The following is a 24055-nucleotide window of genomic DNA, read 5'->3' as shown; positions in this document are numbered from 1 at the left end:
TTTTTCCATTTGAAGAAACACAAAATGATGACTGTGTTGAAAAAAAAAGCTTAAAGAAGACAATGCTCAGGATGTAATATAATTTTTAATGTTTATTAATTTAAAAAAATGATATAAATATGAATTATTAAAAAATATCAATGTTTTAATAAATATTTCTACTAGATTAGTTAACCTAGTTCGAGGTAGTAGAGTTGTTTGTATAAAATTTTTGGAAGCTCATAATATTTTCTAACTTTGCTTATACTTATTAGGAAGTTTTCAATCTATGAAAAGCTTCCGAGATCATTAGCTACATAAAAGAGTTCATTATTTAACAATTTAATTATCTCAAATTAACATGATTATTCTTCAAAAAAAAAGAGAGAGAAAATTAATTAAAAAAAATATTATTTCTAAAGGTGTTAAAATTATCATTTGGTTTTTTATCTGTCACGAAGATTGTATACTTTCAAACAAGGTGCGGCGGCATTTTCATTTGATTCAGTGGTATCATCATGATTTTCGTTTGGAGTTTCAGTATCATTATCTTCATTTGAATTGTCTTGTTCATTTGAACTACCTCTGTAATTAAATATCATGAATTAATTTCATCATCATTATTATTAATTCATTGTCATCATAATACTTACACTTCTTTTGATTTATACTTCTTCAGTTTATGTTTCAATTTTTTTATTTTATCACGATTCTTGTTTAGTCTTGAATTAGCCCATGCCAATTCACTGAAATGAATTGATAAGTATAATAATAAGGTATGGATATTAGAAAATATTAAAATGAATTGTTACTACGCAGACTACAATACTTACTCTTCTTTATCTTTCAGGTACTCTTCAAGCCGAAAATTATCATTTTTCAATGTTTCATTTTCAGCAGTAACATCTTTTAAACATTTATTTTTCACTTCTAATAGTTCTTTATATTGTTGTGAACTGAAATCAAAACATACACATGTAAAATATTGTTTAAATGAATAAATAATTATTTTACAAACTAATATACTTACTCGTCTGCATTTTGTAGTTGTTTTTGAATCCGTAAGAGATCCAATTTCATCATTTCATTTCCAATACTCATATTTTTTAAAAATATATTTTCATTTCGTAATGCTTTCATATGACTTTTTTTCTGATTCATTTTGGATTCTAAGTCATTTAGTTCTTTAGACAATTCTTCGTTTTTTTTTTTCAATGTCTGTAATTCATTTTTATGACGATTAAGACGAGTGTCCTTTAATTTTATTTCTAACTCTAAGCTATCAAGCTTTTCTTGAAGTGTCGCTAAATTGTCACTTTCGCAATTTATACTATTGTGAAAATAAAGCCGATGGACTTCGCTGTAGTTTGTTTTTTGCCGGCACTGTGGACATGTTTCTGATCTGAAATTAATATTTAATAATTAACAACACCATTTTTATACAAGGAAATAAATAATATTTTGTTCAATGATGCCATTTTTTAAGTTAGAAATAACAAAACATAAACAATACCTTTCAAGCCACTGTGAAAGACAATGAAAATGGAATACATGTCCACAAAGGGGTGAACATAATTCATTGGAAGACTTAAATATTTCACAACATATCGAACACTGATGATTCATTTTCGCAAAATAATAAATAAACAAATATTACAAATAAATAAAATTAATATAATTTACTACCAACGCGTAGCCCACACACATTAAACATACTATTCACAGACGTAAACACACACATTAAACTGTAGTGTCGAGTGGTAATAATTTTATTTTTTGCTGATAGATGTCCTTCATAAAATGGCGCCCAATTCAAATGCAAAAATATTTGAATCAATTTCTCTTATTACATGAAATGAAAAAAAGATTAAATAACTAATAATACATTTTAAACATTAAATAATTATGAAATATATATTAATAAAAATAAATAAACAATTTTTAATACAATATAGACTTTGAATTTTATTTTTTTAGAAAAAAAATTGTCACCATTTTTTAAAGTGCATTTTTAATAAATATAAAATCGGATTACAGAGAATTTATTTAAAAAAATAGCATTCAAGATATTAATTGATATTATTACAGATCCAATGGAGAGTAGCTTGTAAATAAACGATTTTATTCATCTTAATTTGATCTCTAACCTCAGTTTAATTAAAAAAATTACATATGAATTATGTTCAATTCTGACACTCTGACACCTCGAGCACACTCAAGTGCTTTTTGACATCAACAAAAAGGAAAAGAAGCATAAAAAACAAAGTAGCAAAGTAAAAAATATCAACTAACTAGAAATCATCAACTAACGATAGACCAACTCCAGATGCTCCGATTTATACTTCAGTCTGAAAATACTTCGAGATTTCCTGTCCTAAACATCCGGAATTTTCCGAAAAAAATTACTAATATTAATTATCTTACTCTGAAAAGAAACAAAGACATCTTTGAATAAATAAATTTGACAATCATATTTCTAACCTCTTAAAAACAATTGTTGTTGCCGAAATAATATTTCCAACAATTCATACTGACCGTCTGGAGGTTCCAATGCTTGGTGAGTTCGAAAATTTTATTTACATTCTCTTTTTCTGCTTATTTCCTTTTCGTCGCTTCTCCCACTTAAGAGTACTGTTGGCATTTACTAGCTAGTGTGTTCTCTTCTTTCAGGTCTCCTCTCTCTCTCTTGGCCGTTAGTCGTGTAGGCGGAAATTAGATAGAACCAGTCGAACTACTCTCTCACAATCAGCTACACCAACTGTGTGTGGAGAAACATCAATTTCATTTCTATTTAAGTAACGCCGGTTTTTTCTTCAATTTTTACACCCAACAAGTGTATTTTATTTCTTAAAATTACTATTTTCTACTAGTCTATTCGAAATGCAAGTAATATAATAGCATAATTAAATTATTATACAGTTATTTCGTGTCAATAAATTTTAAAATAATATTCAAAAGTATGAAGAATGTTATTTGTGTGCTATTTTGTGTTTACTAAAAATTGTTAATTTATTTTTTTAAGTGTTTAAATAGTGTTTTATATTGTGACAATTATTTTTAATAATTTATTTGACTCTTTGATCCATATAATTACGCCATAATTATGACTTTATTTGTGACGACATCGTAAGTACTCATAAAAAGATATTAAAATAATAAATTAAAAAAAAATAAATAAATAAATAAAAATGTCAAGATTTGGTTATTATGTAACTACTTGATGGAATTATTGTATAAGTTTATTTTAATTAATTGATTAATAATCGTTAATGTAATTTAATAAATAAGATAAAGTGTGTGTATGAGGTTGATGAATTACAATTTATAACTACAGTTGCAATTATAAGCCGGTAAACCGGATGTAACAGACGCCAACCAATGCATTTTGTTTAAATCTCATTAACAATGCATTGCGATCAAGGTCACACTTTTATAATAATATTTTATTAATAAAAATATAGTGTTGTGATGTCATTAATTATTAAAAAGACATCCAAAACATCTAGACACCTAAAGCAGTAGCTAGAATAGAGTGAAAGATTGTTTGCATGATTATTTAAAATAATTAATGAATTATTATTTTATTTAAAAATAGAAAATAATTGGGATTACATCAATAGTATCAACATCCCTTCTTTTCCATTTTTAATTAAATAATTAATTTTGATTGGTTAAGTTAAAATCGCCATTTATTTCTTTTTTATTTATAATTAAATAGTTTTGCAAACAATGCTTTTGACAATATTATTCCTTGATTATTTTAGTTTAGTTTGTAAATAATATCATGCTAATATTTTTTTATCTTCTTTCCAAGGTGATGCTGAAGGCATTCCTGTCCAGACTTTTGACAACAAGCCTAGCAGTAGGAGTCTTGTTATTGGATCTATCAAAATCGACAGGATCGTTTCCAATATGTCAGCCTGGTGTGGAATTTTGGTCGACTGACAAATCTACATGTGTGACATGTACTAAATGTGCTCCACAATTCACCATAAATCCTTGTCTTAGCAACAAAGATGCCATTTGTGGTCCATCATCAACACTAGAAGTTGATTGGTCATTTGATGGAAAAAACAAAACCCATGTGAATCAACAAATCAATGTGGGTAAATCTAAAATGCTCTGGTCGTTTTCGGATGTAGAAAATTATCCTGAGCCTAGTAAACAGCAAGAGAACAATTTGAAGGTCGAGAATCAGACTGCTGAAGAAGAGCAGAAAGAAAGTGATCAAGAAGAGGAAGAAATAGTAGCTAAAAAAGCAATTTTGGTAAATCTCTTTTTTTTTTTATTATTTAATTTCATTGGAATGATAAATAATAGTGAGTTTGAGTGAATTTTTATGTATTTATGTTCAGATATCTGACACTTTTATGGATGAAAGCGTATATTCACAATGGGACTGGCAAACCACAGCCTTAATTTTGGCTGTGTGTGCCTGCATTGTTTTTTTTTTGGTCGCTGGCTGTTCTGCGTTGGTGTATGTTCGTCAATGGAGGCGAATGAAGAGAAATTTCGAACCAGGTAATGCATAAATAATTAATTAATTCATATTTTTCATTAATATGATAGTCAAGTCAATGTGCAATCGTTTACTCTTTTTGCAAGCAACTTTTTAGTAATGAAAGCAATTTTTAATTTTAAAACTGGAAAATATTCTTCAAAAGTGGGAATAAGATTCCGGTTTTTTCTATTTTTTTTTACGTATTTTTCTGTTCCCATCCATCAAAGTAAAACAGCGCTATAGGTAGTACCATGCGCGAGAAAGGGACATTACTAGTCAGAATGGAAGCAATGCATTTCTTATGGGAGATGTTTTTTTTTTACTGACTAATTATTAATTCATTTGACTTAAAAATATTAATAATGATGGTATGGATTAAAATTTAATATCACTTGTAAGTAAACGATTGCATATTAACTAAACTATTATTTTACTATGAAGAAAAAAAAGAATAAATTAAATCAGAAATAATTTTTTTTTAAAATTAAGATTCACGATAGTAATATCTTCATTGAACACCAGATCACGGATTTTTTGTTACCTTGACTCGACCTACCGCATCCGGATGCGTCTTTGTAGTTGAAAGGAAAAAAAAGAAAAAATAAAACAGAAAGAAAATAGATATTTTATTTGATAATTACAAAGTATTATGTTGATTTTATTTTATCATCAAGAATTCGGAGATAGGTGTGTCGATGTTTGTGTTTGGAATATTGACAATTCGTGTAACACTTTTGATTAAGAATATTTTTCATTAATTTCATCATAAACTTTTTTTAATTAATATTTTTTTTTTTTATAACTCTAGTAAGTAATGTGATTTTTAAAATAATTTAAAATTTAATAATTAAATGTAAACATTAATGAAAATAAGTTGATATGTAATTATTTATGCAAAAGGTGAAATGATGCAAAAAATCACATCACGTAGATCGGTATTGTCGTGGGAATAAATCGGCAAATGGCAAAATGTGAATATGCCAAAGAACGTTGGCACGAATAAAATTTCATCGTAAATTGCGTGTGTAAATGCGACGTGATACTTTTTGTTAATTAAATATTCTATCAATATAATTTTTTATTATTAAACTTAAATTAAATTCGCAATGAAATATAAATAAATTAATTTTATTAAATATTATATTTATTCATTTATGATAATTATTCAATAAATAAATAAATTAACACATTTTTTTTAAAATTACAGCAGGCTTGGAGGAGATTTCGGCACGATTAAATCTAATGGTGAAAGCAGAATTAGCTGAATTAACGTCAGGAGCGCCAATAAATCCTGGAGATCCTGAAATGAGGTGCCATTATTTGGAAAAATTATTAGGTAATATAAATAATTGATTCATTAATCACTGAATAACTTATGTAAAATTTTATCACTCGAAAAAAATTATTACCATTGTTTATCGAGTGTCAAAATTGTGAAAATTTAAAAAATCTAAAGTAGTGTTCTGAAATATGTCGTAAAGTAAAATAACTAGTTACTAATTAGTTTCATTCAGCTACAGCCAGACAAGTAATGAATAATAAAAACGACAAGCACTAACGATAATAACAATGAGGATTGTTTTACAATAATGACAACTCAATAAAAATTTATTATTTAAAGTTGATGGATATAGAAAAGGAATGTTAATAATGCAAGAATGTTATGACTTATACGATATTTATGAGAGTGTATATGAGGCCAATAATAACAGTTGAGTGTTGAATGAACGCCCTCGAGAAAGAGAAGAAACGGTTACGCGTGATTCGTGATACGAATTAATGACAAATGTATGTTCGTTCAAGTAACTAGTTGGCCTCTCTTTTGTTCTATACTATATATTATGATTTATAATGTGTGTAATAATTTTATTCTGTCTCTTTCTCCACTTTAATTCTGATTATGTCATTTCTCTGTTCATTCGTCATTGATCCTACTGCGTTGATAAGAATAAATATGCACTCGCAATTCTATAAAAAAATATTAACATTGATTGAATGATATTTATTTTTAAAACAATTTATCAATTTAACAATTTTAAAGTCTCAATTTTAAGCTGGTCAATTGTTTGGAGATTATAATATTAAATGTTAATTATGATGTTAAGTTAATGTTATTAGTAGGAGTGGAGATGTAGGAAATTATATAAATAATAGCGATTGACACCACTCACTTACTAACTCATTCTATTCTTTGTCTACAGACCGGAAACGAGAGACTCCGGTGGTGGCCGGATGGCCGGAAACAGGGGGAAACTTGTATATCGAAGAGGGAGAAACATCAAGTAAAAATAAGCGTGGACAGATAGCACGGATTCATCGTAATATTGAGAGTATTCTTACTCATAAATCACTCTCTTCTACATCTATTACAAATCCTGGTTAAGTCGATATAAAATTGTATATTATTTACATTTTTATACGTATTTAAAACATGAACTACGGTTTCCCTGTTGCCGTAAAATGACAATGAATTTTACTGAAACAACCCAAAATAAGACAAAAATTTTTTCTCATCACCACGGAAGTTCGAGTTTGCTTCCTGTTTTTAGGCAAAGAAAAAGTGATCTTTTCTATCCTTACTTAAGTGGTTGATAATATCATACTTTGGTCCCTCGGTTAACAATCTACCACACAAATTTTGTTTTAAAAAAAAATTACGGTGCTACAGAAATCGTAGTCTCCCCTATATTTAATATTCAAAATAAATTATTAAGTCATTTAAGTAAAAATATTAATTTTTTTTATTAATAATAAATTTTAATATTTGTACATTTTCATAAGTATTTTATTATTTGTAAATAAATATTTTATTTTATCGAATATTTATTCGAGATAAAATTTATTATTTTGAATTTTGAAAAAAGGTTAAAGTAGTAATCTTACTTTAGGTCTGTCGATACAGTAGGAAATCCAATTGATCAATTAATTTGTGCGACACTTACGGTTGTTGTAGTAACTACACCCGAAGAGTAGGGACGCGGTATCAACTTGTGTATTTATTCTCATTCCGGAACTCGAAGAAGATACTGTTAAATATTAACACTCGTGAGCTTGAACTTGATTATTATTAACTAATTAATTATTTATTACAAATACAATCTAACATAACTCTCGTATTCATGCAAAGTTTAGTGAATTTAAATTAATGATTTTTAACCTAAAAAGTTGATACTTTTTTAAAGCTATCAATAATTTGAGGTTATATCTTTGTTGACATTCATGTCAATGACATATCAATATAATATTTTAATAAATAAATAAATAATTTAATCATTATTAACTCGATAAATATATACTCAAAAAATGGATTTCAAAAAACTTCAAGAATTTGTAGAATTAGTTGGCCGTTTGAAAGTAAGTACACTTTGTTTTATTACATATTTTCTAGTTTCCCAAATTACGAATAAAAACTGATAAAAATAAAGTCATTGATTTATTTAAACTCAGATTTGTTAACAAAGTATTTATAAATCTATTATATTACAATATGGCCATAGAAAATATTTAGAAAGTTTTATTTAGGTCAATGCTTTCACAGATATATTGTTCAACCGAAGGGAATTTATTAATAGACTATTTACAAATAAAAAAAACAATATAAAAATACTTTATTGTAGCACTTGAAACGGACTGGATGGGTTTTGAAGGGTATTTCCGAACCAGAAACTGTGGCGTCTCATATGTTTCGAATGGCCATGTTTTCATTTCTTGTTGATTCGACAGAAAATTTGAATCGAACCAAGTAAGGCACTTGACAATACTTCTTTATTATTAAATAAATTTTCTTTCTAAGAAATTATACATTTTTTTCTCTTCTAGGATAATGCAAATGGCTCTCATACATGACTTGGCTGAATGCATTGTTGGAGATATTACTCCTCATTGTGGTGTTTCAGTTGAAGAGAAACATAAATTAGAAGATAACGCCATGGTGAATATATGCCAGTTGCTGGGGAACAAAGGGCCTGAACTGCTGGATTTGTTCAGAGTAAGTTTTGTAATACAAAAGATGATTATTTTATGGGCCATAAATGGCAATAGCGTTGATGACCAAGATAGTCTGGACAAGAGTCCAGCAAGAAATTGCTTGTCTTGCTTCAAGTCTGTAAGCAATACATTAAGTATAGCCGTCATATTTTTCTGCCTATTCTTTTCTTTAGTTTACATGCAGATTCCATCAGCTACTCAGAAAGTTAATAATTTATGTTATGCTTGACATGTTAAAAAAAAATTATCAGCTAAAATATTTCCTTGTTTTTATTATATATAATAATGTATTTGGAATTGACAGGAATACGAATTGCAAGAATCACCAGAAGCAAAGTATGTGAAAGACCTCGACCGTTTTGATTTGATTGCTCAAGCTTATGAATATGAGAGGCGTGACAAAATTCCTGGGGAACTTGAAGAATTTTTTTCAAATACAACTGATAAAATAAATCATCCTTTTATTCAACAAATGGCTGCTGAAGTTCTTCAACGGAGACAAAATGAGATTCTCAATCAAAAGTGTTCAGAAAATAAAGACTCGTAGTTTATTGTAAAATATATTTTTTTTAAATATAAATTAATATATAAAAATAATAGACAAAGAGTTGAAGTATTTGATAAACAAATTATTAATTATTTCAATAAAAAGTTAACAGTAAAATATTTAAGTAAATATGTAAGTTTTTATAAAAATCATTGAATATTAGTATATTAATAATCAATAAATAGTTATTAAAATATTCTTACTCACATTAGGATAATTGTTTTATCAAATTAATTGCATTGATTAATTGTAATAAATTATTTCTGTTTAATTATCACGTTGATTACTATTAAAGTTCAGTGAGTATTTAACCTCACTTAAATTTAAATAAAATTTTTTAAATTCCGGAAATCTATTTAAATATCAAAGATGGCTACTGCAGTTAACTTCACTACAATTTAAATATTTTTGATAGTTCTATAGATGTCGCGATAGTCACTAATAACGATAAATTTAATGCAAAAATGTACCATTTTGCAATATTTTAATTTCATCTTTATGAAAATTACATAATTATGTAATTCATCTTGTTACATATACAAAAATATCCCCTCACATACATACGCTATTTATATATCAATATACGAACTTTTTTTTTTAACACCTGAAGTAACTCAACTGGGGGAATAAGTACCGACTCACCCTGTACAACATCGTTAGTTTCAATTTATAGTTCGACCGCATGTCTCTCAAAGTAAATAAAACTCTTTAACTATTTATCACTAAAATAAACTCAAATATTGCCATTATATTTTTTGAATAAAAAAAAGAAGCCATATTAAATAATTTTATAATTAAATATTTCAATAATATATTATTATTAAGTAAATAATGGCGTTTTTAAGATTAATAACACGTCATAGTTTAGTCAAAAAGTGTCATAAGCATCAAAATATTAAAAGTAATTATGTCAATACAACAAGTGGTTTTAATAATATATCAAGATCAGCATCACAATCAAGTAAAATATTGAATGAAGAATCATCAACAACGGTGACTATGACACCGACCAATAATACCAAAACGGTACAGGGCAGACAAATCGATCCGTTGGATTTAACATTTAATGATCCTGTGGCAGCATTCAAAAGCAAAACTATGAAAGAATTATTACGTGCATATATTTGTTTTCAATTTTGTTCTATCAATTATATTGTTGAAAATAACCTAAAGGTAATTATTATATCAGTATTACATTATTTCTCAGAAATTCAATGATGTCGTGGATTAACTGCATATGTAAAAAGTCCGATAAGACTTGAGTCAATAATAACAATCATAAAAGTGTAATTTATGACTGAAATATGAGCTGATAATTCGATATCATAATATCACTTTCAAGAATTCAATGATAATTTATTTTTGGTTTTTGTAATAATATTAATTAATCTGATATAATCAAGGTAATTAAGTCAATCTTTTTATGCTAATAGAGTGAATAACGTGGCAATATTAATTAGTAAAACATTTAAATTATATTTATGGAATTAATTGATCATTTGCATCGATGCTAGCTTTGTTCATCTTTTAATTATGATAATTACAATGAAAGAAAAAAAAATAACATGTGCAGTCAAAATATTATGGTAAATAAAAACTCTTTTGTTTACATTTTTATCAGTCAAGGTCGAGTTTTATTGAGATAATTGTTTTGTAACGACAAGGTTAACATAAATAGATAAACTGATAAGAGTATCTTGTATGCATTCAGATACAATGGTATCTTTATTCTAGAATTGTCATCAGTTTGCTTTTTTTTTCACTTTTTATTGACACTTCCGAGAAAGAGATTTATTATTAAGTAATAAATGATTACGTTAAATGATAAATAATTTTTTTTTTTTATATAGTTGATGAAGGTGGCCCAAAATATCCTTGGTGAGAAAATATTTACCTATTTAATGAAGTCAACATTTTATGGACACTTTGTTGCTGGAGAGGATGAAGTTAGTATTAGACCGACTTTAGATAGATTACGACAATTTGGTGTTAAACCAATTCTTGATTATTCTGTTGAAGAAGATATATCACAGGAGGAAGCAGAAAGACGTGAAGTGCAGTGAGTATTAATAAAGTTGGAGAATTTAATTTATTTATCATTTCAGTAAGGCAGTAAGGCAGTGTCCATCTATTCTCTCTTTATTAAATAAATTAAAATAATATATTTATTCAAAGTAATCAAAATTTTTGAATTTAGAGCTTCAATTTCTGAAGCTGGAGATGAAAGGAAGGAAGGCACAATTAAGAAATATCACGTGGAAAAATCATTTGCTGATCGTCGATACAAGGTGTCATCAGCAAGGACATATTTTTACTTAAATGAGGCTTCGTGTGAACGGAATATGGATATATTTATAAAATGTATTGAAGCCGTTTCAGGTAATGAATAATAAACATTTAAATACATATAAAGAATAAAATATTTAATTTGTTTGAAATAATTTTACAGAAGCTTCAAATGGTATGGGTATTATTGCCATTAAATTAACCGCTCTTGGACGACCACAATTATTAGTGAGTATTATTAAAGTAATAAAGAAATAATTAAATTCTTAAATAAGGTAAAATAAATTAACGTATCATTTTAGCTTCAACTATCAGAAGTAATTATGCGAGCACGTCAATATATGACTGATGTCGTTGGTGGTGAAGGGGCTGTTCTAGCTCATCATACATCACCAGATGATTTAAAAAAGAAATTAGAAAAAGTTCAAATTAAAGATGCCATACCAGTAAAGAAATTTTTAGAAAAAATTCAATCGGATAAAGAAGGGTAAATGATTTATTCAATAGAACAATTATTTTTTTTATTCAAATTTTATTTAATAAAATATTAAACTTCTAAATAGAGTAATCCATTTGTTTCCATGGAGTGGAATAATTGATGAAAACTATGAATTAAGTGAGACATTTCAAGTTCCGGACATTCGTACGGGAAAAATGGTTAGATTAATGACGCAATTGACACGTAAAGAAGAAGAAATGTTTCGCAATATGATTAGAAGATTGAATAACATTGCAACGGTAGGTGAAAGTGGTGAATTAATTAAAATAAATGTTATTTATAACAATGATTGAATTTTAATTATAGATTGCTGAAAAATTGAGTGTACGTATAATGATAGATGCTGAACAGACATACTTTCAACCGGCGATATCACGATTAACATTAGAAATGATGCGAAAATACAATACACACAAGGTACTTGAGCTTATTTAAATATGTTGTTGTACTATTATTAACTATATCATTGCAGAGTATGATAAAATAAAAAATAATCTCGTGAAGAAGAGCTCTGAAAAATGAAGATGATGAACGTGTGGTGTATATTTTGTCTTAGGCTGTCGTGTTCAACACCTACCAGACTTATCTCAAGGATACCTTTGATGAAGTCAAATCTGATCTCGAGCAGGCTGAACGGCAAAATTTTTACTTTGGTGCTAAAATCGTTCGGGGAGCTTACATAGAACAGGTTTATATAAAAATAAATTAAAATAGTTAATTATTGAATTTACGAATTTCAATAATCAACTCCATTATAATAACTTCCTAATGGGAAGATAATAATAATAATTATGATTATTTCATCAAGGAACGAGCTAGAGCAGCAGCTATGGGTTATCCAGACCCAACAAATCCAACATATGAAGCTACTACTGAATCTTATCATCGCACTTTCATGGAATGCTTGAAGAAAATGAAGCAGTATAAAGACCGTGGTGAAGACCCGAAAAAACTGGCTATCATGGTGGCATCTCATAATGAAGATACCGTTCGATTTGCTATTAAAAAGTAATTAAAAATTTTAAGATAACAATTATTTTGAATAGAAACTCATTTTCAAGTATTTATATATTTTAATTATTTTTTAGAATGAAAGAAATCGGTATTTCTCCAGAAGATAAAGTGATATGTTTTGGACAATTACTTGGAATGTGTGACCATGTGACATTTCCGTTAGGTAAAAATGATAAAAAATTCTATCACTTGATAAAAGTTTCTTTACACTGCTATTATTTATAATGTGTTATTTTTATTTTCATTACATTGTAGGTCAATCGGGTTACTCTGTATATAAATACATACCTTATGGTCCAGTGAAAGAAGTTTTACCTTATTTATCACGACGTGCTCATGAAAATAGTGGAATTCTTAAAAAAGTGAAAAAAGAAAAGAAATTGTTGATGACAGAAATACTAAGGCGATTAAAAACAGGTCAATTGTTTTATCGGCCAAAAGGCAATTATACCCCTGTATAAATTTCTGTAAGAAAAATAAAAATATTTACAAATCAGTGGCAATGAGACAATAAACTATTTATATTAACATATTTAAATAACTAAAATTAAATCAAATTAAAATTAAAATGTGTTTGTGAATTTATCATTATAACGTTATTATTATTTTTAAAATAATTTTCATGTTTCTAAAATATAATATTTATTTATTTCTTCATTTTTTCTTTTTTTAAATTTACATATTGTATTTTTAAATATCAATTCCAATAATATTATTATTCTTATTCTTTTTTCTGTTGCTCTAGTGTATATTGATATGTGCTGATACATTTTTTTAATTGTTGAAGTATTGAGTGTAATAAAAAAAAATTGGACTTTTATACATTTATACAATTTTTTTTGAGTTTTTAATATAAGTAACTATTCTCGGAAAAAATGATCAGATCTAATTGGATCTAGCCAATATTTAGATCTAAGAAAATCTGATTAAATCTGGTCAGATTTGATCAACAAAATGATCAGATAAAATATATTCTCATCAAATCTATGCAGATCTAATCCATCAAATCTAATTAGATCCAACCAATATACAAATCTGATTGGTCCTGATCATTTTTTTCCTGGATCATAAATCCTTAACAGACTTCCTCTCTAGGTAATGAGGGTAAAAAGTACCTAGTACCATATAAATTCTAATATCTCGACTTTAATGTAGCTAAAAAAAAAATGTTTTTCTTTCAAATTGAAGTTCAAACAATTCTGCATCAGACAGATATATTATTGAAGTGATTAATTTAAATTGAGATAGATAAAAATAACATTGGAGTCGAAACGAATTTGGGGTGGGTACTTTTCATCCTGTTTGTCTGTCAGGAGTTAATATTATTTTATTTTATGATATTAATTGAATTATTAGAAATATTTTATTTCAACAAGACAACGGTTACAGAGACTGGGCAGTGGTAAAAGCTTTGAGTAGTATGAAATTTTTAAATAACTGCTTACTTTAAAAATGAATTAACATTATTGGAAGAAAGATAGTTATATTATTTAGAATCTTATTTAATATTTATATATAAAATATATAAAAGAAAGTTATCTATTACTACTTACTTTTTGACTTATATATTTATTTGTATTAACATAATAACTTGTTCCATCTAGCTTCAATAATCCTTTCTCTTGATGATTAAAAATTATTGAATGACGTTTCACAGTTATGAATGCTCGCTGAATGTGTGATAACATTATGAACATTTCTTTTAGTAGTAGAATGGTGATGAAAAGAAGAATGCGGTAGTCTTTGTCATATTAAGCTAGATGGAACATATCTCACTCATTCTTTTTTTACTTTATAATATCCTTTACACCATTTTTCATTGGAATGTTCAAATCACAAAGGTGCTAAACACTTGACACGTTTTGATAAGCGTATTTCAAGCCAAGCGTATGGGATTGCTGATAATACAAGCATTCCAGCGAGACCAAATACTCGGAATCGTGTACACACGAGTCCGTGGAGTCCAAGGGCAAGAAATATTCCAAGACATTTCCAGAATATTGATGTTGACAGTGGTCCTTGCCAAGTACAAGGATATAAGCCCAGCAATAATGCTGAAAAATTATTATTTATATTAATATGTAATATTTATACTGATTAATTGATTACTTAATTAATTATTGTGGTTTAAAATAAGCTATTACTTAGAATGAGAGCTTCCCAGATGGCATTACAGACACCCCAGGCAGCAGAAATGACATTGAACAATGCTGGATCATCAATAGCTGGCTTCCAGGTGATTAGAGTTAGAAGTAAACAAGCATGAAATGCAAAACCCACAGCTGAAATAAAATATTTTATTGAGAAGTTATTGTAATTAGTAGAAAAAACTAAAAGATGACAAAATTACGGATTTCAATTTTTTATGTTTTTATTTTGATAATAAAAATAGTTTGAATATTTACCAACAACTAGATAACGTCGGATGTGTCTGATAAGCATTGATAATGTGACCCCAGCCAATGCCTGTAATAATGCAAAGCTAAGGAAGCACGTGGTGATAGTGCCAGCATTACCAAGTGCACACCCAACAAAAGCTTCAGTAAAATCACAGAAAATAAACCCCTGCTCCAGACCGATAAATAGTGTCAATGGTGCAGCTAATTGAAGTTTTGGATCCTGGAAGCTTGCTTTAATTGATTTTAAATGAGCTATTTTCCGTGATCCATCACCAAGTGTTTGTGATTTTTTAATTCTTGAGTCCAAGAATGTGCATGAAATTCCAAAAGCTAGCAAACAAAGTCCCAATAAGACACTTAGTAGTAATTTAGTCGTTTCACTAGTGATTGAAGGCATAAATAATGTTTCATTGTATAAAAAGGTCTCTTGAGGACAATATTTAGCACCACAAGTATACTGTACATCACTTTCAATTGGACTTAGTGGCACTGGATTGATGATTGTGATAATTAACGTTGCTATTAAACAACCTGAAAAATTATTATCAACATCAAGCTATATATGGTAACTGGTAGTTTTATCAGGAAGACAATAATCTCATGTGCCTAACCTTGGCCTTGACGTAAATATTGCCATGGTCATAAATCATTTTGGACTTACCAATTGCCAAGCCAAGATCTTCAGCAAGTTTCATAGCCCTGTTAAGTCTCCTCAGCAGACATTCACGTCTACTTTCATCCGAATCTTCTGAATCAGGACTGATAATACTGAGATTAGCAGCACAGATATCAATATGTAATATCCTAGCTACAAAACTTGGACTGATGGTGATGCCAAGCAATGCATAACTTGGTAATAAAATATACCATTTAGGGAATAAATGTGTGCTGATAAAGATAGTGGTGATTAAATGACTTAAACTAATAACAAGATTAATTCCAAATTTCTGAATGATCATTGGAGAAAAGCAAGAAGTTAAAGTAGCTACGGCATATAAAAGTGTTAATAAAAGTGGCCCTAGGCTTGGATTGAAGGCTCCAAATCCGGCCTGAAGTGGCATGATGGGCAGTATTACTGCAGAGATGATCATGTGACCGAAAAAAAGCACTGCACAATGTTTAGCAATAACTTTCTTTGGTAGTCTTGGCCCTGATGGTGTAGCTCTGACTGCTGCTATCAATTTCCTAACTGATGATGTCCCAGCTGAGGATGTCATTGATTCTCTTCGACGACATGACAATGTTGATGCTCTTGCTGATTGACAAGAGATTGGTGAATATGTCATCATGTGCTGTTGAATGTTAAATAACATTAATTCAATATTTAATACACCATAATAATATCACCAACCTCTAGCATGGTGTCATCCCACAGTGCATGATGATGGGTAGTGCTTCTAACACGTCTGTTGGTCTGTGCCAACGGTGTTGGATGAGGAGGCAATTTTGTTTGGGTGATATTACTTGTTGGTGTAGGTCGATACAACGAACTGTCGAGTCTCCCTTTTGATAATTCATGTAAATTTGGCAATGATCCCATGATGGTTTTGGATTTTTTTGACACTTAATTATTCAACTGAGGATCCATTATTAATACAGGGACTTTGAATTTTTTTCGATGTTTACCTCTATAATTGACACTTGGTAGCTTGATAATCTGTACAAGTAAGACATTGGTCAAATTTATACTATTAAAAAAATTCACAAACACTTTAAAACTACTAGCACTTGAATACAAACCACATAATAGATTTTTTGGAGTCACAAGTGTTATAAGATTATTGTAAAAAATTAGACACAAATAAACCAACTGTCATCTTCAACCTGGCAATGTAGGAAATTGGGTAGATGAAAAACCTCTATGAGGGATAGAAAATCCTAGCTCCCTGGAGATTCTTAAAAATGATTAGATTATTACGTTGGAAAATAGTCCAAAAATAACACTGATTATTCATCTCACTGGGATGACAACAATGATACGTACCTGACTTAAGATAGGTTTTGATAAAATGTCTTCTTAATTAATTACTGGATAACAGCAAGCAATTATTCATCTAGTTTAGTATTATTTAAGTTTGCTTGATGTTGATGAGCAATATTCACTTGATTATTGAGCCAATGTAATTCAAATACACATTTGATGTAGAAGAAGACGAAAGGAGCAACTTCTGTCATAGTTATCAACTGGTCGATAGCTACAGAGAGTGCGTAGAATAGATTTGAATAAAAATGTATTATCCGGGATATTGTTATGAATAATAATAATAATATTCACAACAAGTGGATGATATATTTTGTTTGAAATATTTATTACATTTTTATAAATACCTGGCATTTAAATAATTTAAAAAATATTTTCTTTATTCATAAATATTGCAGTAATTCCAAAAAATAAATAATCCATTCATTTTCTGACTAATGTTGTAAATTATTTTTCGATAATACGACTTGATAAAAATAGAAATTATTGTGTTTTAATAGAATCCTATTTAATTAGTTTTGAAATGAGGAAAATGTTGAAAATTTGAGTTAATTATTTTTGGGATGATTTAGATATTAGACAAGATAATCTAATCGAGCGAAGAATATTAAAGGTTTGATAAAGTCATCAGGTTTAGACATTTAGAAAGCTTTAGAAAGGAATGATGTATTATGATAGATAATTAAATAATTAATACTTTCTTTTGTATTATTAAAAATAATTAATGAATAATCTTGACTTGTTTTAATATTTCGTTATGTTGATAACTACACTGAGAAAATCTTTTGAGTCTTTTTTACTCAACTTATTTTACAGTCTTTTTGTTATAAAAAAAAATAGTTATAAAAAAATAACTAGAAAGTTAAAAAAATGTTTATGAATGGAAATCCATTAAATATTCTATTCTAAAAAAATGAATATCTTTTTGTATAGCGAAAATTTTTTATCTCAGTGTAGAGTAATGAAATCACAATAGTAATTTGGTTATATTAAAATAGAAGGATTCCCTAAAAAAAATTATCAAAATAAAGCAAAAGTTTCCGCATTTAAAGCCGGAAGTTCACAAAGAGTAATACAAATAATATCATCACGTGTAGAGTAGCCTTGAAAGTCGAAAGGTCGTATCTACATTTCCAGAACTTCAACCACATTGTTTAAGTACTCCTTGATTTACCTCCCACTCTATTCAACTTAGTGGTGCACAAATAGAAAGTACTGAACCTTGAAGTTTTCTTATAAATAATACTTGTTTCTGAATATGAAACCCATTCTGTTCATTTCCATCCCTCAACAGTCGGAAAAATTTCATCTAATCTGGATGTTTTAATTTCAAAATTTTGAACCTCTAATTTTTATATTAAAAAATAGTTGACGGTTTTTTTTATTGGCTAAACACAACTACCTTGTGAGTAATTTATTTTAGTTATTCTTTTTTTTAATATCAATAACTGATCTCATTTGAAGATGATTCGAGTGATAACAATCAGGGGAGGCATATTCAATTGAGTGTTGTCAAAAAATTCGATATATCGATTGGTATCGAATTAATTTCGCATCTTTCAAGTTGTTAGACAATCGATTTTATGATCTAATTTAGACAACACTTCTTGTCACAATAAAAAATAAATTTATGTAAATTCTTTTAAATAAATTAATTTATTGGTTAAGTTGGTGATTTTAATGATAAAATTAATATCAATTTACAAAATAAATGATTCACTTCTATTAATTCTTCAATTACCAATGAAATTCAGCTGATAAAAAGCTCCAAAAAACCTTGGATAATTAGCAATTAATTAATTAATTGCAATATAATGTTAATATAAATTCTTCAAATGATATTATAACCTTCATTACGATCATATTTACTTTTTATATAATTATTATTTCCTGATATTTTTTTACACACTTCCTGGTAACTATCCAGGATAATTTAACAAATACCTAACCATAATAATGGCAGTTAATACTAAAAATATTTTTAAAACACATTTTTTTAAATTAACCTATAAGTAAATAGAATGACATTTAAAATTTATTGAAGATTGTCATTGAATATTTTTTTATTTTAAATAATTATTGTTACAAAGTATCCAAGTTCATAAGTGCAATGTGAATGAAGGGAAATGATTATTCGACGAGTTCATCATTAAATAACTTGACAATTTAATTATATAATGCGTCGTGACAAGAAGAAGATACATAATAATAAGTTTAAGAAAAAAAAAGAAGAAAAAAATATAATTCGTACCTTAATAATAATTATAATAATAAATTAATATTACTATAATAATTTAAGTTCCATTTCAATGATTTTAGCTCAAGGCAGTCTACGTATGACATATCTTAAGATTTATATGGATGTACTAAACATACTTAAATTTTTTTTCAATCGCATTCATCTTTTAATTTTTCATAAAATCTAAGTATCTTATTAATAATAAACTTGATCATTGATTGTAATAATGAATCAAAGCATTCTATAAGACAAAAAATAATGCCAAGATTGTATTCAAATGTTGATGAATCTTCAGATGAGATTTATTTCCTTCTTATTTAATTTATTTTTTTATGATTACTCTGATTTGAATGAATTTAAAGAATGATTAGAAATTCAATTATTAACAAATACGTATATGTATGTTTAAAACTATCAATATTTATGAAATATCACGTAACATTTGATTAGCATTCGATAATTTACATATAAGAATAATTATATGATATCAAGAGTAATATCATTTTATGTGATTCCAAGATGTTATTATTAGTTTAATTACTTTTAATAATTTAAAAATTTTTATTGTTAATTAATGAACAATAAAATTGAAATAATATCAAAGGGATAGGAAGAAAAAATGTTGAGTGTTATTTTAAAAGAGAATATGGTAGACTCTCTGTAACTGAGTTATGAATGTGAATAATATGTGAATATTTCCAAATATATTTGTAATGTAGAGCTGTTTATTAATTTAAGAATATGAACTAATGTTCTGGTGAATGCATTAAAAGTGAAAGGAAATAAGTTGTATCACTACCTTTATTGTATTAGTCTTCTTAATATAGCCTTGGGAATAATATTAAAACAATCATCAGATCATTATATTTATAATAATATTGAATGATTGTGCGAATTATTAATTGTTAAATTATTTTTTTCTTCTTTCAATCTTATTATCTTTGTATTGTTTTATATAATAATTTTATTGATGATATTTTTATTAATTATGTACAAAAAAAAAAATGAATCTTAATTAGTTGAATTGATATTTCTAAAAAATGTAGGAAGTATTTGTACTCAAGTCAAATCATTTCTACGAAGAAAAAAATAGTTGTTTTCCTTTCAGTATATTATTCAAGTGTAAAATTAATTGATAGTATTTTTGTTTAATTTATTTGAATTTTTTTTTAAAGATTACATAGATATTTTTAATACTGTGTTATTATTGTTAATTAAACAATGTAAACAATAGAATTAGTCTACCATAAAGACATAGAAAGATATATCCAGTGGAAATAAAAGTCATGGAAGAATGATTTAAATTCGAATTAATGTCTTTTTAAAAAGGCCTATTATTTTAGATCTGATAATGTTCTATAAAAAGCTAAGAAATTTCTTTTATAAGTAATTACCGAGCACTCTAGTACATATGATTAAGATTAGAGATGGATATTTCTATAATAGGAACAAAATTGGAAATAAATAAATAATTGTTGTAATAATTTACAGGTAAATCATTATGTTTGCCAATATAACTGAGAAGTTGAAGCTTCTTTATAAACCTTATGTACTAGCTATTTTGTCAATTGGTTACATAGTAGGTGAATTAGGACATTATCTAATAGGTGAGTTGAATAATTAGCAATTTAAAAAATTTGATAAAATTACGAATTACAATAACTTCCTCATGAGAAGTTAATAACACAATTGATTAAATATAATTAATATTTAAAATATCATTTTAGGTGTAACAAGTAAAGCAACTGCCATTGACTTGCATTATGGTGATATTTCTTGTCAGTTGAATTCAACAGAATACATGTCATATGAGCTACCAGAATCATGTGAAAGTGCAATTAATTCTACTCAGTAAGTTCAAACAATCTCTCAAGACCATTGATCATTGTCGCTATTGTTATCTTAATGGTTCAATGATTTATTTAATCAACATCTCTGTCCTTTAAAACCATTAATTACCTAATAGTTTTGATTAGTTGTTTATCATTAGAACTGAATGGAACAAAATACTGTGAATGGAATTATAATGGACTGGGATTGGATTATCAAATACTAGCTGGTCCAAGTTTTATCGCAGTGTTCACTGTAGTCGGAGTCATACTAGGTATTGCTGCTGATAAATATCATCGGTAAGTTAACTATATAATATAATTAATTTTATTCCAACATTTAATTTATTATTTTAATTATTTTTTTTCAGAGTGAGAATGTTAACGGTATGCACATTAATATTTAGCATAGCAATTATTTTAATGGGTTCAGTTAAAGAATACTGGCAACTGGTTGTTCTTCGTATGATCCTAGCTGCTGGGTAAGTTGGAGATCATTTATTCAAATATAATTATGGAAAGGATAAATAAATAAATGAAATAGAAATTTTATGTGATACATAATTAGCAGACTTATTCAAGTAGCAAAATGATTGAAATACTGATAAGTAATTAAGACACTGTGTGACGTGTTGAGTAATGTTCTACGATAAATTCAATGATGTATTGCATCGTTAAATTGTTAAGTCTAGTCATACATAATTGCCCATCAATTATTTTATTCTAAGAACTATAATAAAATAATAGTCATTAATTAGATGAGTATAAACAATATAAAAAGTCAATAATTATCATATATTGTATATAAATATAACTAATTTATATCAATATTTATTTTAAAAAATTAGTTAGATTAGTTAGACAATATCAATCATTTAGCTACTATCTTATGATCAATGTCAAAATGTAATTATTTTATATTATATAATAGATTACATTTAAATGTTAAGTGTTGTTAGATTGTAATAATAATGCATTTAATAGTTATTATTTATAAATTGACAGAGAAGCAGGTTGTAATCCACTGGCAACAGGTCTTATGTCTGATTTATTTGAAGAAGATCAACGTGGATTGGTGATGTCGATTTTTAATTGGGGCATTTATGGTGGATATGGTATAGCATTTCCAGTTGGTCGTTACATAACTCAGTTAAATGCATGGGACTTGGTAAGTATTCAATAATATTTGATAATGAATCGAAAGATTTATCCGTTAAAAATTTTTCTATATAATTCTTCATAGTCAATTTAACAATTTTGTCATTTTAAAATGATTTTCAAGGGATGGAGAGTCTGTTATTATGGTGCTGGGATTATTGGATTGATAATAACTGTTTTAACAGCATTTACCCTAGTTGAACCTGAAAGAAAATCTATTGGAGAAGAAACAATGAATGCTAGTAATGAAACAAAACCATCCACGTGGAAAGTTTTATTCCAGCCTAGAGTCATTTTGTTGTGTTTAGCTGCTAGTATAAGGCATTGCGGTAAGATTTAATGTCATTTATTATTTATTAAAGAGTCATGTAACATTGTGCTAAAGTATGATGATCTTTTTTATTTGTTGTTTCAGGTGGAATGTGTTTTGCATATAACTGTGATTTATACTATAGAGATTATTTCCCAGATTATGATCTAGGATGGTGGCTTTTTGCTGTTACAATTGTCGTAGGAAGTATTGGAGTGGTTGCTGGTGGTATAATTAGTGATAAGTTCGTGGCGAAATTAGGAATAAGATCACGTGTTGCTGTTCTTGCTATTAGTCAATTGGTAGCTACGCCTTTTTCATTTGGATCTGTGTATTTTAATCCTCTTTGGGCTATGATTACTTTAGGAATATCATACTTTTTTGGTAAGATAATTAATTTATACTTTTATCATTTTAATGAATTTTTCAAAAATGTCTTAAATAATTATTCTCTTTCAGCTGAAATGTGGTTTGGAATTGTCTTTGCTGTCATGGTAGAAATAGTTCCGTTAAGCATGAGATCAACGACTATTGGAGTATTTTTATTTGTTATGAACAATATTGGTGGTAATTTACCAATTTTAGTTGAACCAACAAGAAAAGTCATTGGGTTTAGAGAGAGTCTCTATATTTATTATGCTGGATTTTATGGAATTAGTAAGATAATTTTAAGCTAAAAGTTTTTATTTAATAAAACAGTGATAATTTTTTTATATATTTTTTTTAGGTTCATTTATGTTTTTATTAGCCATGTTATTTATCAATGAACCATTAAAGAATAATACTAAAGAAAATAATGATGGTCATGATAATAAAACATTTACTGACGATAATGGCCAAGTAACACTAGAACTTCCAAGAGTTCCAGCAAAACGTGATAGTTTATATGATCAATCAAGGCTGTAAGTAATTAGGTGTAATCATTTTTATTCTATTCAAAATAGTACAAACACATGATTTTCTACGGGAAATTTTTATATATAATAATTTAGAAAATAAATAAAATATTATTTAAGAAATGTGATGTCATAAATTATTAAGAAGACATCCAGAAAATCACTCTCTTGTTTTTTCACCTTAATTTATAAAAAAAAAAAACAATAAACAAAATAAAATGTATCCATCTGTGTGCTATAAATAAAATAATATCTTAAATTATTTAGTAAAATTTTAAATAATAAAGGAATGCATTTTATTTTTTAAATCATTTATTATTTAAATAAATTATTTATTACAATTTTAATTTATATATCAACCAGTTAAATATTTTTTCATGTAAATACCTTTCAGAATGTAATAAAATAAATCAATAAAAATGAAGTTTCT

General features: G+C 27.3%; 6 protein-coding genes across 9 annotated transcripts; 4 read left to right on the top strand and 2 right to left on the bottom strand.

The window, feature by feature from the left end:
* Positions 1–125: 125 nt before the first annotated feature.
* LOC118063728 (E3 ubiquitin-protein ligase TRAIP-like) lies at positions 126–1696 on the bottom strand. Its single transcript, XM_035077854.1, has 5 exons — positions 1493–1696; positions 1010–1381; positions 813–935; positions 633–725; positions 126–564 (listed from the first exon to the last, which is right to left on the bottom strand). The coding sequence occupies exons 1-5, from the start codon at positions 1603–1605 to the stop codon at positions 426–428; spliced, it is 840 nt and encodes a 279-aa protein (XP_034933745.1). The 5' UTR covers positions 1606–1696; the 3' UTR covers positions 126–425.
* A 669-nt stretch (positions 1697–2365) lies between these two features.
* On the top strand, positions 2366–7209 carry wgn (wengen). Its single transcript, XM_035077853.1, has 6 exons — positions 2366–2536; positions 2650–3105; positions 3794–4246; positions 4335–4500; positions 5688–5816; positions 6682–7209. The coding sequence occupies exons 3-6, from the start codon at positions 3797–3799 to the stop codon at positions 6861–6863; spliced, it is 927 nt and encodes a 308-aa protein (XP_034933744.1). The 5' UTR covers positions 2366–2536; positions 2650–3105; positions 3794–3796; the 3' UTR covers positions 6864–7209.
* Positions 7210–7389: 180 nt separating this feature from the next.
* On the top strand, positions 7390–9122 carry LOC118063672 (5'-deoxynucleotidase HDDC2). The gene is made up of 4 exons (XM_035077774.1): positions 7390–7834; positions 8098–8222; positions 8300–8468; positions 8772–9122. The coding sequence occupies exons 1-4, from the start codon at positions 7784–7786 to the stop codon at positions 9012–9014; spliced, it is 588 nt and encodes a 195-aa protein (XP_034933665.1). The 5' UTR covers positions 7390–7783; the 3' UTR covers positions 9015–9122.
* Positions 9123–9497: 375 nt separating this feature from the next.
* On the top strand, positions 9498–13394 carry slgA (proline dehydrogenase slgA). Of its 2 annotated transcripts, none has more exons than XM_035077834.1 (11): positions 9498–9708; positions 10865–11073; positions 11212–11393; positions 11464–11528; positions 11603–11787; positions 11864–12038; positions 12106–12216; positions 12356–12487; positions 12608–12807; positions 12888–12976; positions 13069–13394. In XM_035077834.1, exons 1-11 carry the CDS (start codon positions 9697–9699, stop codon positions 13272–13274), a joined length of 1566 nt encoding a protein of 521 aa, XP_034933725.1. In that variant the 5' UTR covers positions 9498–9696; the 3' UTR covers positions 13275–13394. The 2 variants fall into 2 exon arrangements, with proteins under 2 accessions (XP_034933725.1, XP_034933724.1); XM_035077833.1 differs by lacking the exon at positions 9498–9708 and adding an exon at positions 9749–10187.
* Positions 13395–13523: 129 nt separating this feature from the next.
* LOC118063663 (UNC93-like protein) lies at positions 13524–17403 on the bottom strand. Of its 3 annotated transcripts, XM_035077761.1 has the most exons (7): positions 17197–17403; positions 16953–17107; positions 16564–16869; positions 15874–16504; positions 15219–15743; positions 14958–15095; positions 13524–14867 (listed from the first exon to the last, which is right to left on the bottom strand). In XM_035077761.1, the coding sequence occupies exons 3-7, from the start codon at positions 16750–16752 to the stop codon at positions 14647–14649; spliced, it is 1704 nt and encodes a 567-aa protein (XP_034933652.1). In that variant the 5' UTR covers positions 16753–16869; positions 16953–17107; positions 17197–17403; the 3' UTR covers positions 13524–14646. The 3 variants fall into 3 exon arrangements, with proteins under 3 accessions (XP_034933652.1, XP_034933653.1, XP_034933654.1); XM_035077762.1 differs by having other exon boundaries at positions 16953–17403; XM_035077763.1 differs by lacking the exon at positions 14958–15095.
* Positions 17404–18396: 993 nt separating this feature from the next.
* On the top strand, positions 18397–23854 carry LOC118063656 (putative metabolite transport protein HI_1104). Its single transcript, XM_035077753.1, has 10 exons — positions 18397–18598; positions 20924–21039; positions 21160–21283; positions 21409–21561; positions 21633–21743; positions 22267–22429; positions 22544–22748; positions 22835–23113; positions 23189–23386; positions 23457–23854. Exons 2-10 carry the CDS (start codon positions 20934–20936, stop codon positions 23633–23635), a joined length of 1518 nt encoding a protein of 505 aa, XP_034933644.1. The 5' UTR covers positions 18397–18598; positions 20924–20933; the 3' UTR covers positions 23636–23854.
* The last annotated feature ends 201 nt before the right edge of the window (positions 23855–24055 follow it).

This window comes from Chelonus insularis, unplaced genomic scaffold, assembly GCF_013357705.1.
Source record: "Chelonus insularis isolate UGA/USDA-ARS -01 unplaced genomic scaffold, ASM1335770v1 contig_146_pilon, whole genome shotgun sequence".
Classification (NCBI taxonomy): Eukaryota; Metazoa; Arthropoda; class Insecta; order Hymenoptera; family Braconidae; genus Chelonus; species Chelonus insularis.
The sequence above is the reverse complement of the archived record's forward strand: the minus strand, read 5'-3'. Positions and strand labels throughout refer to the sequence as shown.

Excerpts from the sequence above, each read along its gene's own strand:
- LOC118063728 (XM_035077854.1), bottom strand. The coding sequence starts at position 1,605 with ATGAATCATCAGTGTTCGATATGTTGTGAAATATTTAAGTCTTCCAAT. Across the intron at positions 936-1,009 it reads CAACTACAAAATGCAGACGA|TTCACAACAATATAAAGAAC; the intron begins GTAAGTATATTA and ends TTTTGATTTCAG. Across the intron at positions 565-632 it reads AAGTATAAATCAAAAGAAGT|AGGTAGTTCAAATGAACAAG; the intron begins GTAAGTATTATG and ends ATTTAATTACAG.
- wgn (XM_035077853.1), top strand. The coding sequence starts at position 3,797 with ATGCTGAAGGCATTCCTGTCCAGACTTTTGACAACAAGCCTAGCAGTA. Across the intron at positions 4,247-4,334 it reads TAGCTAAAAAAGCAATTTTG|ATATCTGACACTTTTATGGA; the intron begins GTAAATCTCTTT and ends ATTTATGTTCAG. Across the intron at positions 5,817-6,681 it reads TTATTTGGAAAAATTATTAG|ACCGGAAACGAGAGACTCCG; the intron begins GTAATATAAATA and ends CTTTGTCTACAG.
- LOC118063672 (XM_035077774.1), top strand. The coding sequence starts at position 7,784 with ATGGATTTCAAAAAACTTCAAGAATTTGTAGAATTAGTTGGCCGTTTG. Across the intron at positions 7,835-8,097 it reads AATTAGTTGGCCGTTTGAAA|CACTTGAAACGGACTGGATG; the intron begins GTAAGTACACTT and ends ACTTTATTGTAG. Across the intron at positions 8,469-8,771 it reads AACTGCTGGATTTGTTCAGA|GAATACGAATTGCAAGAATC; the intron begins GTAAGTTTTGTA and ends TGGAATTGACAG.
- slgA (XM_035077833.1), top strand. The coding sequence starts at position 9,846 with ATGGCGTTTTTAAGATTAATAACACGTCATAGTTTAGTCAAAAAGTGT. Across the intron at positions 11,074-11,211 it reads GCAGAAAGACGTGAAGTGCA|AGCTTCAATTTCTGAAGCTG; the intron begins GTGAGTATTAAT and ends TTTTGAATTTAG. Across the intron at positions 12,488-12,607 it reads GGGGAGCTTACATAGAACAG|GAACGAGCTAGAGCAGCAGC; the intron begins GTTTATATAAAA and ends TATTTCATCAAG.
- LOC118063663 (XM_035077762.1), bottom strand. The coding sequence starts at position 16,752 with ATGGGATCATTGCCAAATTTACATGAATTATCAAAAGGGAGACTCGAC. Across the intron at positions 15,096-15,218 it reads CCGACGTTATCTAGTTGTTG|CTGTGGGTTTTGCATTTCAT; the intron begins GTAAATATTCAA and ends ATTTTATTTCAG. Across the intron at positions 14,868-14,957 it reads CTGGGAAGCTCTCATTCTAA|CATTATTGCTGGGCTTATAT; the intron begins GTAATAGCTTAT and ends ATAATTTTTCAG.
- LOC118063656 (XM_035077753.1), top strand. The coding sequence starts at position 20,934 with ATGTTTGCCAATATAACTGAGAAGTTGAAGCTTCTTTATAAACCTTAT. Across the intron at positions 21,744-22,266 it reads CGTATGATCCTAGCTGCTGG|AGAAGCAGGTTGTAATCCAC; the intron begins GTAAGTTGGAGA and ends ATAAATTGACAG. Across the intron at positions 23,387-23,456 it reads TGCTGGATTTTATGGAATTA|GTTCATTTATGTTTTTATTA; the intron begins GTAAGATAATTT and ends TATTTTTTTTAG.